This window comes from Leiobunum rupestre, chromosome 5 (genome assembly GCF_980474605.1).
Source record: "Leiobunum rupestre chromosome 5, qqLeiRupe1.1.hap1, whole genome shotgun sequence".
NCBI classification, from domain to species: domain Eukaryota; kingdom Metazoa; phylum Arthropoda; class Arachnida; order Opiliones; family Sclerosomatidae; genus Leiobunum; species Leiobunum rupestre.
Genome location: NC_143388.1, coordinates 7,994,494 through 8,012,249, shown reverse-complemented (window position 1 = coordinate 8,012,249; position 17,756 = coordinate 7,994,494). Strand labels below are relative to the sequence as shown.

At 36.9% G+C, this 17,756-nt stretch overlaps 1 protein-coding gene and 1 pseudogene across 1 annotated transcript in view; both read right to left on the bottom strand.

Annotated features, from left to right (window-relative positions):
- Window positions 1-1,462: 1,462 nt before the first annotated feature.
- Window positions 1,463-17,756, bottom strand: part of LOC149943462 (acetylcholinesterase-like) — a 30,194-nt gene continuing 13,900 nt past the window's right edge. The window contains exons 4-5 of the mRNA XM_090176100.1: window positions 1,866-2,148; window positions 1,463-1,771 (exon numbers count right to left, since the gene is read on the bottom strand). Of these exons, the coding sequence (XP_090032226.1) occupies window positions 1,549-1,771; window positions 1,866-2,148 (506 nt within the window). The 3' untranslated portion in view covers window positions 1,463-1,548. The remainder of the gene's footprint in view (window positions 1,772-1,865; window positions 2,149-17,756) is intronic.
- On the bottom strand, window positions 2,192-14,135 carry LOC149943463 (acetylcholinesterase pseudogene; annotated as a pseudogene).

The window sequence follows — 17,756 nt, the reverse complement described above, 5'->3', positions numbered from 1 at the left end:
ACTTTTTTTGATATTATCGTGTTTTTGAAGCTCGTACGTCCATTTAAGGTATATACCCGATAAATTTTCAGAGCTTTCTTCACTTTCAGTTTCCAGAAACCAATTTTTATATTCTTCATCATGTGTAAATCTGACTTTGAATAAGCAGTTGATAAATTAAGGTCATTTGCGGACGTTTTGTGGTACGGTTTCAACGTTTTCACGATAAACTCATTATTCATAAATATCGTAGGGCTTAGGCTATGAAAATTTGGTTGACCCTGAACCATACTGTTGTGTATACACTGTTAAAAATAAAGGTTTTATTTTAGACCTCTAAAGTGCTTAAGACATTTTCCAATATTTAAGACCATTCAGGGTTTTATCCTAGAACATATTTAAACCTTCTGCTCCCCAAATTCAGTCCTTTTGTGGAGTGTTTAAGTACTTATTTTACACAATTTTATCCATTTTACTTCTTAAACAGTAAGAAGTTAATCCTTTTTAACTTTATTTTCAGTCCTTTATAGGCCTTATTTTTTTTAATATTAATCAATACGACTCAATAGATCACCCATTAACATGGACAGGTTAGGCTGGTTTTCGCTAGGGGGAAATAGTCGTTGAACGAAGGGAGTTGATCACGTAAAGTATCATTTAATACTCTTAGTTTTTGATATACACATAGCAAGAATTTTTAGGTGCCCATATTTGGGTTATAATATTTTGACGCCATAATCAATATCCCCTATATTTAAATCTGTTATCAAATTCTTAAAGACTTAACCTTAGTTAAATATTCCTGGTGATTGGAATTTCTTCGCATTATGTTATTTGAAAGAAAATATTTAAAAAATATCATTTTTTTCTTCGTTTAAGGAAATTAATTGGGTATTCGAAAGGACTAAATGTTAGAACATAACTTTTTTATACCTTTACCACCAGGACTGGAAAAGGTTTACTCTTAGGGCTCGTTCCTTTTCAATACCCCAAAAGGTATTGTATTCAACATGAAAGAGTAAAATGGGTCTAAAATAATTTATTAGACCGTTCTCAGTATCCAAATGGTTTGAAATAAATTAAAAGTCCAATTTTGGTCGTTTTATAAACCTTTATTTTTAACAGTGTATTTCTTATAAAAAAAAACTTTTTATCATGCTTATCGTATATCACGTGACAATCTAACGATATATAAACACCGGTAACCTATTGACAGGCACGCAGTGTGTAACCTTTCTTAATATGATACTTTATGAATAAATATGTTTTAGTTACAATGTTGTACTTCTTATGAGATCGTACACTACACATACATTCAAGGTCATTGAATTTATCATGAAAACTATTACGTTCAGAAACTCAGATCCAATTTGAAAAGTGTGCGCCATCCCGTTTTTTCTCCAAATGGCTCTCCACCGGCATAATCTGTTCAATACATAGCAGATAAACAAAGTCATTTAAAAAGCAAATGTGATGCCGCAAACATTTCTAATTGTAACGGTATTTTCTAAGCCTATTGGTTCTTACCGATCATTGAAAAGAAAAGAAGTATTGGTCAATAACATCGAGTTAAAGGTTTTGGCTCGCGTATGCACAGTGTCTTTTCTTTTTAAGCTGCTTGAGTAGAGGAAAGAGTTTTTTCCAGAACAGGCAGCGTTCAGTGTCAGTTTGAGCACGTTCGTAGTAGGCTTCATTGTCGGGTTCTAAAACCAGAATGTTTTTCTCCCGCGAATCGTATTTTGGCCAGTAAATTTGAACCACGTCGTCGGAGTCTGACCCTGAGTTAGGGTCTCTACGAAATTAATTACGTATTAAGGCATTAGCGACTCCAGCTTCACTAAAGGACGCTTTACAGTAAACCTAATTAAAATGGTTGTAAGACATACCCCGTTCTTGCAAAGTTGCCCCAATACCGCCTCAGTCGCTTTCCGAATTCAAGATATTCCTGTTCGTAACGGTCTCCATTAAGCAAGTCACTCGTGAGATATCGCAATTCCTCTCCGTGAGTGGTGCCCATCCATTTGGCGAAGTCACCACGAGGAGACCGATACGTGAAGTAGTAAGCGTACGTCTTGGGGCCCTTCAGAGTCGAGTAGCCCTCCAAGAAATCATTCCAAGGACACTTGAACGAGTAATCGGACAAAAAATCTTCGGCGCTTTTCAGGTTCGCTGAAAACAAAACGGATAATTTTGAAAGCGTGTCGCCTAATCGTTAAACGAGGCGCTTACACGACAACGAGTTGAAGTGTTCCCAATCCGTGTACAGATGCTTGATGGAGTCGTAGAATCTATCGCACTGGTCGGGTAGAGTAAATTCTACTACTTCTAGAAATTCTCGGTAATATAGACCTAATTGGTCGAATAGCGGTATGAAAACGTGTGGGATTATCATAGGCAGGAACAGCGTCCCTTCGTTCTTGGTGACACCTGTCATGACGTCCACCTCATTCGTGATGCGAGGTGGAGATGATCCGAAGACGCTGATTGGATTTTCCACCAAAAACTTGCCATCAACAACTGGCGAGAAAATGAAAGGAAACAACTTCTTGATTGGTTCGCTATTAACTAGTCTCATGGCATCCACCGTGTGGAAACATCTGACCAGCCCCGCGGTGCTGGACAGATGCGCACAATTCAATCTCTTTCCCATCTGAAACAACCAGGTATTTCAATAAAAGTAAAAATTACGTCGCCTTATCCAAATTTAACTTTTATTCAGTATGTTTACCTCTCTGATTGAACTTTTTTCGCTAGGAGAGGTATTACAATCACCGTGTCTATCTGTCTGTGTGTTTGTCTGGGCTGCGAGTTCGCAGTTTCGGGGCAAAGTGTAATCACTGTATTCGCAGTTTCTTGAAATTAGGGAAAAGGTTTTTTCACAAACCGTTCTTTTGGTTATTGGGTGTAGTAGGTTTCTTGTATTGCGATTGTGCTGGACGTATGTTGGAGAGTTTATGGCCATGTGTGTTGACGTTGATTAGAACGACTGTGCGTGTTTAGGGCTTTAGGCACGTGTCAGCTAGGCTAGGCTAGGCTATTACCCGAGGCATCTAACGACTTTTAATGCCTTCAACAGGTGGACGGGTTACAATGCGTCGGAAGGTGGAGGAAAGCTCTTCATGTCACGTGAGCCAAAATCTCCATACACTCACTATTACCGTTAACCTCTACAAGTTTTTATGGAAAGGGGATACCGAAGTACTCAGGGGAAACCCCTTTAACCAGTGAGGAGAGAACAAACAAACTCTACGCAGGAGTGGTTCCGAGTATTCACTCAGTGCCACAAGCTGGTATCGAACACGTTGTTGTATTTCAAATGTACTCTCCATCTTCTAATAATCATTGACTTTTAGGACGGACCGAGCGCTAAACGTCTTAGCATTCAAATGGCAGGGTTCCCATCAAATGTTCACGGTATACATCTTATTATCAATTTGCGGTAGCATCGGTTGGTAGGTAAACCCGGGCCCTCCTGCTTGGCAGGCGGGCGTTCTACCATAGAACCACCTACACTTATTTCGCGTTCGATTTAAATTATTGCGTAGAAGAAATTCAAATGTTGCGGCTTGTCTATTGAATAAAAACAAAACCGCGGGCCCTCCTGCATAATACGCTGCAAGTTCCTGCAACGATATTTCGAAGAACAGCTTTGGAGAAAAACCGTTTTCCTATACGCTTTTATAAACGTATTAACGTCAATTTATTCTATTTTTACCTCTCCGACGGGACTATGTATACTATGGGATATAGAGGCGAAGGCTGCATCAGTATTTGGAATATAATGTATTGCTAGAAAGATACCTGTGGTTACTTGAATGATTAAACAAAGGATGTGAAGTGACCCAAAATTTCACCAATAAGAAATATTGGAAGGATCTGGTAAATCAATTAATGCTGAATTTAAAATTTTAAAGATGGGGTGTGTTTTTCGGAGGGGTGCAATGCTTAGGAATAGTGAAGAATCTAAGATTATGTTTGCCTTATCAAGGCAACCCTTTAAATTTTATGGTACCTCTCTAGTCAAATTATCTTGTTTTTAGTTGAGGAATATAAGTACACGGAGCACAGTGGCCCTTGGGATTGTGCTGTAATTTTTACAATTGTAATAAGAATAATAAGAAGATTAGTTATAATTATTGCTATTCATGCGAGATTTATCATTAAGGAGTTAATTTTAATAATTGTTACTGTGTTTAAGGGAAGTGTTTTATAGAAGAGATTTATGAGAGGGGTAAGAATAAGCGTCATTAGAATAAGGAGTTTATTTTGGGTTGTAGAGAATGGTTCGTTTGGTGAGAGAGAAGCTATATATATAAATAAAATATTTAGTCCTCCAAGTAAAACTACTATGATGATGTAGCTGATAAGTCTTATTTTAGTTAAAAAAAATGCTTTGATGGCTAGACTAATTGTAAATAAAATTAATGCAAAAATTAGTATAATAGGGTGGTTTGAGAGTGTAATTATTAGTAAAGTAAAAGTAATAAGAAGGGTAATTAAATACAGAAAATAGTTAATTTATAATATCAATTTTGAAGATTGATGTCATCCTTTATATTTCTGAGTTTAGCTAAAGGGTTAAATTCCAATTTTGGTTTACAATACCAATGTTTCTAATAAACTAGTATTCGCGATATAATGGAAAATTTTAATTATTTTGCTTACTTGACTTTTATTGGGGGATTTTTAAGGGCGACGCAAGGTTTAGAGTATAAAACCCCTACAGATTTTTAAGATTAGTTTTAAGTCGTTCTCATTTATTATCTATAATTTTGAGCTTAGAATTTTTAATGTTAAATGGTTTTTTTTGGTTGCAAATAGAGCTGGTTATATGCTTTTGGATAGTTTAGTTCTCTTCTTGTATTTTTGAATTCGCAATTCGAATCTGTTCTTGACTAAATTACCATCGAAGTAAAACGCAAATACTTCAATAAGGTAACGCTGTATAATGATGTTTACAGTTTTGGGGCTCAATAAACAAGCAGTAGTTATCGGAAAAATATAGTTAAACAATACTACTAATTTGCTTTTGAATTCTAAGTATAAAACAAACACGTACTGAATTTAAAATTAAATTCTGTAGGGGTGTTAAATTTACAAATAAACTTTTAGTATTTTTTTAGAAGCTAATTAAAAATTAAAAGAGAATTGGACGAGTTAGAAAAGAGAATTCGCGACCGAAACGAGTGTAGGTGGCTTAACGAAGCTAGTTTCTCCGAGGTAGCGCCTATGATTTAGAGTCTGCTACAGTCAATTTAAAAAATCATAAGAACGTTTTTTCAAAAATAATCTTATCAAAATATAAGAAAACGATGCAAAAATAATATTAAAATGCAAGTATCTGTTAAGTCTCCTAGTGAGCTCTTGCGTTTTGTTGACGCGTTTCTGGAACTTGTGGTATTGGACTAATTATAAGACTGTTAGACTAAACTTAATTTTCTAAAATGACGAGAAGGAAATTTCACTACTATTATTTTATTTGACTGTTTCTAACGCTCTCCTTTATTAGAGCCTAAATTTGTTACCCTAGTGCAGCGGTTCCCAATTTATTTTTGCTATGGAACACCTAATTCTGGCGGAACCCCAACTAATTTTTTTTTACTTATCTTGAAAAACTCTTGACAGAGTCCAAGATGGACCCGCTACGAATTCTCGGAACCCCTGTGACCTTTCCGCGGACCTTTTGGAAACCACTGCCCTAGTGGTAGCCACTAATATTTCTTTCCAACTGCTTATAAAAAGCAACGCTTCCATACAAGAAAGCTCGGTCCTACCCTGGTTTTCACCTCTCTCGCTGACCGTCGGTGACGCTGACCAATGCTTTTATCTACCTGTCAATCAGGATTAAGGTTTTATCCCGTTATGCCGCCACCGAGTTCCGTGTAGAAAGCTTCTATTCAGAATAGGACCCCAGCAAGTTACGATATAGCGGGAATGGAAATTCCCCAAAAAACCGTTGGAAGATTTTACAGTATCATTATTTATAAAGTCAAATTTACTAATAACGATAAGGAAAATCTAATAGCGTCTGCTTTAGCCGCTACCTAAATAGGTTTCAATGGAAATCCAAAGGGGGCGTAGCAACAGTTTTCGGTCGCGATAAGCATAATAAAATTGTATTCATTGCAACAGTGAATATCGAACTGTATTAGGTAGTTTGGAATCAGTTGCTAGGATGGGAGTGGCTTAGTTATTACGCGCAGCCGCTCAAAAATTGCATTGAAGGGCATCATTTCGAAACTTGACTAGCTTTAAACGTTAATGCTTAGCGCGAAATTTAGTTTCTAAAATTTTAATACACATCTTTTTGATTCAAGGAAAATAGGTACAGGTATTTATCTAAGAATCATGAGTCATTTTCTTAGCCGGTTAAATCGCGCAATCCCAGTAACGTTCGGTGAATCAAGTCAATGACAAATGCCTGTCTCCTGATTGGCTCAAGTGATTACGTAAAACGCAGAAAGGCACCGCCCATCTTAGCCCCAGATGGTATAATTCGATATTCATGGTTAAAATGAGTACATTGATGGTAAAAGACAAGTTTTGTTTGTAAGATTGGCACACATCGATTTCAAGTCCAATGACGCTTAACGCTGGTCCCCGGCTGTACAATTTAATATTCCAAAGTGTGCGAAGATGGCAAAGACTCTCAAAGGGGATTCAAAGTCATGACGCCTTCTGACAAGTTGATGTCTAAGTGAGTCAAGTGAAGACGTTCTTCGATTTGATTATTAAAAAATAGTGCTCGCGATAATGGTATGGTATTTGCGGGAAAGGTAGCGTGATGTTTTTTTTTATATTTTTGTTTTTATTAAAAGTGGATGTTATGGTCACACATAACCTTTAGCGAAAAACACTTTGCATAGTTGCTATAATATCTACTAGGCTTATGTGTTTCACCGAATTCCGATGTTTCGTTTTTCAAACCACTTATCCCCAACTGGTCATTACAATTAGGCTTGTATTAAACCGTGGCCAATAATACTAAATTGCAATTGCGAATATTTTGCTATTCGAATATTTCCTTCGCCCAGTGAAATTTACAATTCCGCCATATGAAACCTTCTTATTCTGAAAGAAGAATAGGACTCTACCTTTCGAAACCACGGAAACCTTCCTTGCGCGAAGGAAACTATAACTCACGAGGAGACATCCCGAAGTGTAACCCACCGATTTTGTTCAAACTCGGGGGATTGGTAGACCTTCATGTATCATGAAAAATCCTAAAGGGAATTAATTCAATGGGCAACCGTTTTGCCATGGCAACGAAAAATGTTTTTGACAACACAAAATATTAAATTTTCAAATTGAAAATAACATGGGATTTTGACCTCAAATTGATCAACAGTTGATCAATTTTGATGTTTTTTCGTCAATTTTTATCTATTTTTGGCATTTTCGAAATTTTGAAATTTGTTAAATTTTTCACAGGGGGGGGGGTCCCAGGAATCGGTCAGAATCCCATGTTATTTTCAATGGGAAAATTTCCATTTGTTGTTGTCAAAAACATTTTTCGTTGCCATGGCCAAACGGTTGCCCATTGAATAAATTCCCTTTAGGATTTTTCAAGTTACATGAAGGTCTATCAATCCCCCGAGTTTGAACAAAAAAAAACTGATTTATGGCCTCACGAATTTTAATCGCATTAATACTAGCATACATTTTCACACTATTGCGATGTCGCTAGAATAAAATAAGTATAATGATATTACGAATTTTAGTTTTTAGAATGAATGTTGCTATAGAAAGAACTAAAGCTTCAGTGGCGTAGCGTACACGGGGTTTGCCAGACACCTTTCTCTGGACCCCCGACCTTTGGGGGGCCCCATCGCGATCGCGAACAAGAAGAGGTGGCCCGCGTGGGAATCACTGCAGGTGCCAAAAAATTAGCGTTAAAATAATTATTTCAACTATTCCATAATTTCATCTAAATTAAAGGTTATATTTAAAAAATAAATGGCTTTAACGGCCTATGAATTTCAAAGCAGTAGGTTTAGCAATTGAGTTGGGAATATTAATCTAGAGATCCAATCAAATCTGCTCCCCGCGAAACCAGTTTTGTAAATTACGAATGTGTTGTCTGCCCTAAACTGACGAGAAAAGTTTATCATTCGACTTGTGGCGCCATCCGCTTTTTAATGTAGGGATCTTAAATCTTTTGGCCGACAAACGCGATAGATGGCCACACGGGTAGAATGATAAAATTTTCTCGTCATTTTAGAGCAGATGGCAGTCACGAGACTTACGACACGTATTTTTCAAAACTTGTTTCGCGAAGTACCGAATTCTGAAGTACGGTTTGGACCTCTAGATTAATATTCCCAGCTCAATGGGGTTAGCAGACGTTAAATTTCCATCGCCACTCCTAGTGAAATGAAAATTGCAAAGAGGTTAATTGCACCCGAGGCCGGGAGTAGTGGCGTACTCCTGTAATCCCGAGTGTCTGGGAGTTAGAGTTTGTGGATGGCCGTTTGAGTACGACCACCTATCCTCCAACGGGTGGTCGGAATACTTCCACCACGGGTGTCCCACTTCTATCCCCAAGTATCCCCCTGTTGGCGTGGCCTTTACACATATCTCAACCAGTGGCGTAGCTAGTAAAATTGGGCCCCATTGCAAGATAAGAAAATGGGCCCCTGTGACATGTCAATTTTTGTGCGTTCCAATGCACGCGATTGGGTGCGTTGGCCTATTTTCGTCACTGGCTTCCAATATCGTGATAATGACATCACGGTAATACTCTCTAAAAATATACATGTATATGGCGTTCTTTCGTGAGACAGTCGACTAAGTAAAGGTTTATGGGCTGCATTGGCGTATTTACGCCACTGATCTCACCCCTGATTAATCGCATAGCGGTTAGCGGACTGTATTGTCTTTTTTTTTCCCCCATCTAAATATTAGCTTATTTAGCCTCAAATCTTCAATTTAATCATTTTCACAGTTAGTAATAGTCGTAATCAAAACAAGATAGTTAAGCTACATTTTGACCCAAAAGACGGGTACTTATAGGTACCCTTCGCGTTGATTGGCTGGTCTGTAAATTTGACGATAACTTAAATTATAGTAATTTTTAATTGTATATTTTATATGGGATATATAATTATGGTTCAAGTCTACTAAGTAGAGTATAAGTTGTCTAAGTATAATACTCTAATGGCTCTCTGACGACGTTATCATTTGGCTATTTATAATTTTAGCTTCCTTGGCCATTAATAGATGGCACCACGCTCTCCAGTAAAGTCGCTCGCATTTTTCGAAGAATCGGATAGATTCATGGCCATCTCTAATAACAGGGGCCTTTTCATAATACATGTGGCAATTATAGAGCCGCCACTTGCTTTAAAGGGGCTCCAAAGTTCGGTGGCAAAAGGTGTGTAAAGTCAGTAAAGTGCGAAATTTACGGTTGACTCTGCCCGCCTCTGCCTAGGCCGAGTGAGGGGCTGGGGGGAAGGAAAAGCATGCTCAATTTTCTTTTCTTTTTGCCACCGAGTTTTGGAGCCCCTTTAAGTATATTTGGAAGTCTAAATTTATAAATTATTCTATACATTTAATTTTTATGAGTAGTGACCCATTCAAAGCTGGATATTATTACAGTAGAAAGCTATAACCATAGAAATCACATAAGTACCTATGAGATTTCTATGGCTATAACAAACAATGTGATATTCTGCTTTTCCTGCACAAGTAGTTTTCAAAAATATTTCTTATTGCACTTCAGACTTCAGTCATTGTTTTTATGTTTTATAATAGAAAGTTCGTGGTTTACGTTTCTAGGCCTATTTGAATTTCATAGGTTTGACCTTGAAAAAATTACTAAAGCTTTAGGTAAAGCAGGGTACATTAAAATGTAAAATATGTCCAAACTAAACTCAATTGATCAGGTGAAGTCGAAGGTAAGAATTGATTTTTGAAAACTACATTTTGTATCTTTCGAGCGGCAACATATATAATTATTAAAGGGATATGCAAGTGATGTTGCATGGGCTTTGCGTCATAATTTTAAGAATTGGTAAATTTGTAGTCATAATTTTAACCAAATTACATGTACCTAAAATCTGAACCGTTTAGAATTTAGTAATAGTCTGAACTTGTTTAAGTTGACCTTTATGGGTGCGTTTTAGAAACACGTAGGGTTGGGGCCCCTTTTTCGCGTTCAACCCTGGGCCCCACGTCAATTCGCTACGCCACTGTAAAGCTTTATACTTCGAAGCTTTCACATAACTCATTCACTAAAAATTTCTTCGTTCGACAGTTTTTGAAGTACCTTTACGTGGTTTTTTAACGATTGAAGATATCTCAGACCATTTCGGCTAATAACTAGTATGAAACATTTTTTACTGCCATCTATAAAACCGAATGGTGTTCAGGAAAATGTTTGATTCACAACTGAATTTTTTGACGGATGATATTTTTAACTTTGAAATGTTCGAACGAATAAACTAGATATGTTTTATTGTTTTAAAACTTTCAATTTGTGAAGGTTACTCGACCTTTTTGTAGGAATTCGATTACTTCGCGAAAAAGTCTAGTGAAGGTAAATTGCTTCTTCAAAGGCAGTCCGTGAAGTGAAGATGCCCAACTCTGCTTATGATTTAACGTATTTACGTATACTTCAAAAAGCCGAACTACTATAAATTTTATTTTAGGACACTAACTTTCATATCATTTATTAGCGCGTAATCCTAAAAGCAAGAAAATAAACTTCTTCAACCCCTCCCCCTCCCCCACGGGTTTCATACTTCACAAGATGCGTACAATGCGGTGGAGATGTTGAGACTTTAGAACATGTTTTATTGGCTTGCTCAGCTTTGGATGATTTCCAGGAAATCCAAGATTGGAGAGAGCAGACTTTTTATTTACCCGTTGAAGACCTTCTCGGACTATCAGGAGAGGAATGGAACCCCGCTCTCATCAAACACCTTTTAACAAAATGGCATTGGCAAAAAACTCGTGTAATACAACAGAAGAGAAGTTCCGCGACTCAATAATATTTCTTTTTTTGCTCTTGTGTGTTTTATATATATATATATATTTAGTTCAATGTAATTGTTTTAATTCTATGTTGTTGTGCTCCCCTAAGCGGAGCCGCCCTAATATAAAAGGGCGCGTATTGTACGCAAACAAATAAACCATTCATTCATTCACCAACGTGCAAGCGCCGCCATTGCATTGCCACCGCAATTTGAAAATAGAACTACCGGGGAAAAATATAAAAAGAAAATTTACCTCAAAAGCTAATTGTTTAACTTGGGACTTTTCAAGTAATGAAAAATCCATGATCGGAGTTCCGCTGTCCATGATGGCCCGCTTAAAAAGGCCCTTCGAAAGAGGAGACATCACGTGATGCCCGACGCTGACCGCTCCGGCGCTGTGTCCAAACAAGGTGACGTCATCGGGGTTGCCTCCGAACGCCCCGATGTTGTTCCGAACCCATGTCAGGGCCAATAATTGGTCCATCAATCCGCAGTTGGCATCTGTTTCTGGGTGATCTAAGTTCATAAACCCGAGCGATGCTAACCTATAAAAACGTAACCGGAAACAATCCGCTTAACTAGTTTCACCAAAATAAAATAGGGGAGAAGTACGTTTCTGTAGCTTTGGGCCATGCAAGGCGACCCTTGTCCCTAAAAACCAGACTCGCACCAAAGAAATTCAAATTTAGCCAATCGGAGAGAGGTAAAGAATCGTTCAAAAATTTCCGTAGTGGCACCACCCAATGGTCATAAAACGAACTAGTGACTATTTACTTGGCGAAAGACTCGAGAGTCGCGACAGATCATCTGATCGAGTTTACAGTTTCGTGTACTGTTGTGGTACTTAATTTAGTTAATTAAGAATGAATAAGAGTGTTCAATGCAATTATTTTGTCCAGTAACAAGAGACATGATTTTCCAAACCAGTTAAAAAGGTAGAAATAAAGGTAGTACGGTTGAAATTTTGTCAAACACTAGCGAACAATTAAGCTTTGGCGTTGCTAGCCCGGCCGCCAGTACGTGTAGTGATGACAAAACTCAAACATCTGGTGATAAAAATATTTTCTATCATTCAACTATGCAAGCTATTGGATTTATTGGGGCATTACAAAAACGCAAATGGGACTAACGCAAGCTTTGTAAAAACATAAAGCTTAGACTCGGGTGAAACTTCAACTGAATTTGTGAAACTGATTGACATAAGCGGTGATGATGCCATTTTCAAAAACGAGACAACGAAGAAGCTTCAAATTTAGTTGAAAACAAATATACATATATAAACCTTGTTAACAATACCCACAATTAAACAAATACGTAAAGCCGTAGAGAGGCAGATAATAAACAAACGACACGAATTCTAGCCCACAAAATAATTTTGCCATTTTACTAACGTTATTAAAGGGCAACGCAAGTGATCATACAGGGGGTAAATTATCTTACAGATAAAAAGAACGACTGCGCATGCGGTATTTGCCATAACCTTGCCCTATGTAAAAAAGCAGAACCATATTTGCCGAATTTATTTTGTATAGGCTTCGAATTTAGAAAAGATAGCGCCATCTACTTAAACACCTGTCAACTTAATATGTGAAGAAATAGCAGACGACTTTTGAACATGAATGATCTTTAACTGAAAAGTTCAGCTTTTATATCGAGATAATATTGAATGAGCAGACAGCTTTCACACATTCGATTTAAAACTCAGTAGTTTAAACTACGCACGAAGCTTTACACAAAATAAATGCAATAAAACAAAGATAAATATTCTGTCGGGGTATAATGATACGGAAATTATTAAGGGAGACGGGATATAGGATAAAATGTGTGAGGCCTTCGATTAAGAATTTTCTTATTCAAGGTGAGGCTAGCGGCAGAGATTTACCGCGTCCAAGGCCTAATGTTTCAACCTCCATAATTAAAAATAATCAAATAGCAAATAATTTTATTCCAAAACATTGTTAAATCGAAAATATCAACGTCAAACTCTCGGAAACTAACTCAGTTCTTTACTCCATAAAAAATAAATTAAGCTAAGCCTAAAATCCTGGGTTCGTAGGTCGTGAGTCGTAAGCTAAGAAAATCGGAAAATTCGCGAATGAGAGCGAAATTGCGCCACGTGGCTTACCGAGGAAAATAGGGTTTTTGTAATGTATTGAGCGAGAGATGGCGCTATCTCTACTGCCTCTAAACCACCTGGGTTTTCTAGAATCTTCGCGAGCGGCGATGATAAACAGAATGACCGGGCGACGTAGAGAGTAGCTATGCGATTACTATTGTTAAACCAATAGTTATTTTCAATTGTTATGTAAAGTGTTCGTTTAGGTTAATAATAATAACTTATAGTAAGTCAACCTTGTTATCCTTATTCAACGCCTACACGAAACATAATAGTTTTCGGGTTGTATAACATCATCCTTGGAAAACCAACTTAGACTGGTAGAAGAAAACATAGTTCCCAACAAGCGCCCCCCTACATGGCCACTTGCGTTGCCCTTTAAGCAGTTGGTGTAAACATCCGTTGTTTCCCTCCAAAACCGCTCTCTACGAAAGTGACTACTCTCGAAATTTCCCAAGAAACGTACTCCCCCCTATTTTCTTCTGGTTTCATATAAAAAGGACTGCAATAAATGCGCTTTTGAAGCGGAGATCAGCAAAAAATAATTTTACCCACCTGTAATTCATGTTCACAACGATGAGGTTTTCCTCTCGGGCCAAGACACTTCCGTCGTGGAATGTGGCGGACGTGCCCGAAATGGCAAAACCTCCTCCGTGGATGAAGACCATCACGGTGGAGTTTGATGGTTTCGGGTGAGGGACGAAGACGTTCAGAGTGAGGCAATCCTCGCTGAGCGGAGTTCGAGGATTAAAGTTCTTAGTTCCGGGAATATCAAAATGTTTGAGTGAGATTTGGTAGCAGGAGTTCCCGTATTTCGTGGCGCTGAGAACGCCCGTCCACGGCGACGCCGGTTGCGGGTGCTTGAACCTCAAGTTCCCAGTGGGACTTTGCGCGTACGGTATCCCTAAATAAGCTTCCACTTTCCTCTTACCTGGTATTTCCTTCGTTACTCCTCTTACCCAACCATCATTCGCTTTAATTAATAAGTTGTCCAATGTGTCGGTATCGCAACAATCTCCAAATGTGATAAGAATGAAAATACTGTAATAGAACAGGAGTGACATGATGACGAAGCGACGCGATGCCTAGTAGTCAACGAACAGTCACTCTGACCTAGCCAGTGATGTTCCGTACGATTTCAGTAACGTATTTTCTCCAATTCGGAAACGTACTTTTGATAAAAACAGGTTTTTCCGTTCAAAGCGCCATCTGTGTTTGAAAATTTCCTCATTTAAAAAAAACCGCGAAAATTGAACGGAAATGGCATGATATTTGAATAGAAACGCGAATTTTAATGGTAAATCCACGAAATTTAAATGCAAACAAGAAATTTTAATACATATTCGATAAAGAAAAACAAAATTTTGAGTTTATTAAAGAAAATATTTATTTTTACAAAACCAATTCTCCAAAGTTTATAACAGACAGTATTAAACTCGGGAAATTTTAATTTTTTTCAGTGACTCACTAGCCCCAGTAGCAAAATTTAGTCGGGCCAACGTCGACAGAAATTAGTCGGCCGACTTAGTCGGGTCTGAGTTGGCCCACTTAGTCGGATCAAAGTCGGTAGGCTTGGTCAAATCGTAGTCGGCTACCCAGTCGAAATGTCACCGACGCCCGACTGCATTTTTTTGGGTCGGTAGTGAGTCCCTTCGTCGGGGTCGGCCCAACTTATTTCTGAACTGATGGCCCACCGTTATAAAGACTATCCTGCCAATCTTTATTATTATGCTTGCATATAAGTCGGCCCAACTATTATTAGGTTATGTAGCCGACCAATATATGGCGATTGCAGATCAGTCGGCCCTAATATTTTTCAGTCATGTAGCCGACCATTATTTGACCATTGAATATCAGTGGGCCTATCCTATAACCGACCAAAATTGTTGTATTACCGACCCCTATAAAGTTAGTCTCCCAACTGTATTTCGAGGGTTCGATATACATGATACCTACGAAAATACCATATTTCAAATATATGTCAAACTAGTGTATTTATTTAAACAATAATTCTTCAATATGTTTTAACAAAAGTATGATTGCTAAAGAAAAGTTACAAAAACTTGGTTACCAAAAATACTGTTTAGTAAGAAAAGTCATTTCAAATGAATAAAAAGTCAGCCGAACAGATAATAAAATATTATACATTTGATTATCAAATACTTATTCAGGGTTCATACAACATTTGGAATATTAATTTCCCTGATATTTCCAGGTTTTCTCCTGGAAATTTCCCGGTGCTAAAGCACCGTATGTTTTCGTTTAATCGAAAAAATATATATAATTATTGAGGCGCTTCCAGACTCAAACGAATTTCCCTGATATATCCAGCTTTTCGTTAAATATTTAAAATTTCCCTGATATCTCTCTGATTTTTTGGGAAATAATCTGTTTCACTGATATTTCCAGGTTTTCCAGGTTCGTATGAACCCTGTTATTGACTAATGGCTGCATTTAAATTATTCAATAAGGCAATATCACAATGTTCAAAATAAGTAATTAATAAAAACATTAAAAAAGGTAACCGAGTGGATATTAATACAGTATGTCTATTCCGTTATCGAATACTTCTTATTTCTAGGTAGGTATATTTCAAGGCTTAAGCACTAAAACTGTATCATTCTATCAACAATGTTTTTCATATATCACAGTTCCAAGTTTTGTCTCGGAAAGTAATCTGAATAGATAACAAAAACCTACAGCTTTCCATCACACATTTTAAATTTATCCAAATTATTTTAGTTTTGAATACTATAGCCATTTAAGGTCAAACTTTGGATACTTTAAAAAATTGAAATTAAATTATAATAAATTATTCGAAAACATCCAAACAATTTTATATGAGATGAATATCATAACAAGTAGTATAAAACTTTTATACCCGTAAATTAACAAATTTTAATACCCAAATAATTTTTCCCTTAGTGAAAAAAAGCTCGGAATTGATACCATAACAATTTCTTGGGTACCTACAACTTTAAAAGATAATGATATTTTATACATCCAAGATTGTTTATGTAAAACCATTACAAAGGCCAAAATAACCACTTAACCAGTGTATACATCTACTATATTTGAAGCTAAAGGAATCACTTTTGTCCGGTTCTTCATTGGCATCAACAGTGTTTAAACCATGGAATTTTAGACGACCTCCTTCTCTATCTTTTGAGTGTTTAAAGCACACATTTTCATGGAAGATTCTACATCCATTTCTATGACACCTTTTAAATTGGTTGACACTTTAACAGCATCTGGAAATACACAGAAATTATTAAGTTGAATTGATTAAAGTGTAATTTATTCATGTCACTTAATGCATCCTTCAACCTTAAGGTCTTTAATCAAGCTTTTCATTCGCGCAATATCATCACCATCTTCTAACCTAATTTTTTCTGCAAATTCTAACCTCTCATCTTCTATGCCCTCTAACTTATCATCATTTGCACCTTCTATACCACCATTGCCTACACCTTCCAGCCCCTCATATTCAACCCTTCTCAATTCGCTTTCTAATAAACCTATATTTTTATCTTCATCCAGTACCACAACAGTATCAGAATCTATATCACTGTCTAAATAAATGACAGTCATAATACTTTTAAGAAGGTTCTGTTTATATCTAAGCCTTTGCCTTTTAGAAACGTCCAACGAATGCTTGTAGTAATGAAGTTTGGTCTTTTACTTTTATCATCCATTAATACTATTACAAGGCTTAGGTAACCCGAGTAAAGCAGTTTTAAAAAGTAGGCTTAATAAACTTGTAACTTTCTAACAAAAATAAACTTCTAATCTTTGCGATAAACATATTTTACACCACAATAATTAATAAAAAAAATAGTATTACATACCTTTAGGAATAGTATTAGGAATTTTATTTACGTTAAAAACTCAAAAAGAACGCAGATCTCTATATACATCGTGGCTGGTAAAATAACGTAACCGCGCATTTTTATTACAGCCCAAAGACTGTCGCGAGAAGGATTATAGTATAGTCTTTGCTACCGTTGTAGTTATGGTTAGCAGGATTGCCAGTCGAGGTTCTCAGCTCAAAGAAAAATTGTACTCTTAGCTAAAAATCAAACAGGTGACAAAAATAAATATTAAATAAGGGAAACTAATATTTTTAACAAAAAGCTAACACACTAAAAATTATAGTAGAAGCAGAAATTGAAAAAACTGGCAGCTCTACTACAGTTTTTTGTTACAAATTAAAGCGATTCTTTAGGTTTTTACGGCTAAATAGGAAAATATTTGTCGGCCCGACGTTATTGATAGTTGGGCCAACCCTAAACTTCACATGCATCTCAAGAATGATGGGCAATGCCTTTTGCCGGATTTAAAATACTTTAAAACTTTAGAACTATCTTAAGTACCAAAAAAATAAAAATTTGAGCTTATAACTAATTAAGGGCAATTTTGATAACAACTTTATTCAAGGAAAAATGTTGAATAAATCCGCTAAAAATTAGGTCGGCCCGACTGCTACCGAAATCGAAGAAATAGAGATAGTTGGAAGTGAGTCGGTATGACGCCCAAAATAGGACTCGGACTCTCAACCGACTGTCCGACCCTAATCCGACCAAAAAACGGATTACGTGTGCTACTGGGGAGGTTGTTAATGTGTTCTTTGGTTAATAACAAATCGTTGCAGGTGTTGGTCGATGGTAAATTTCTGTGATCAGTTT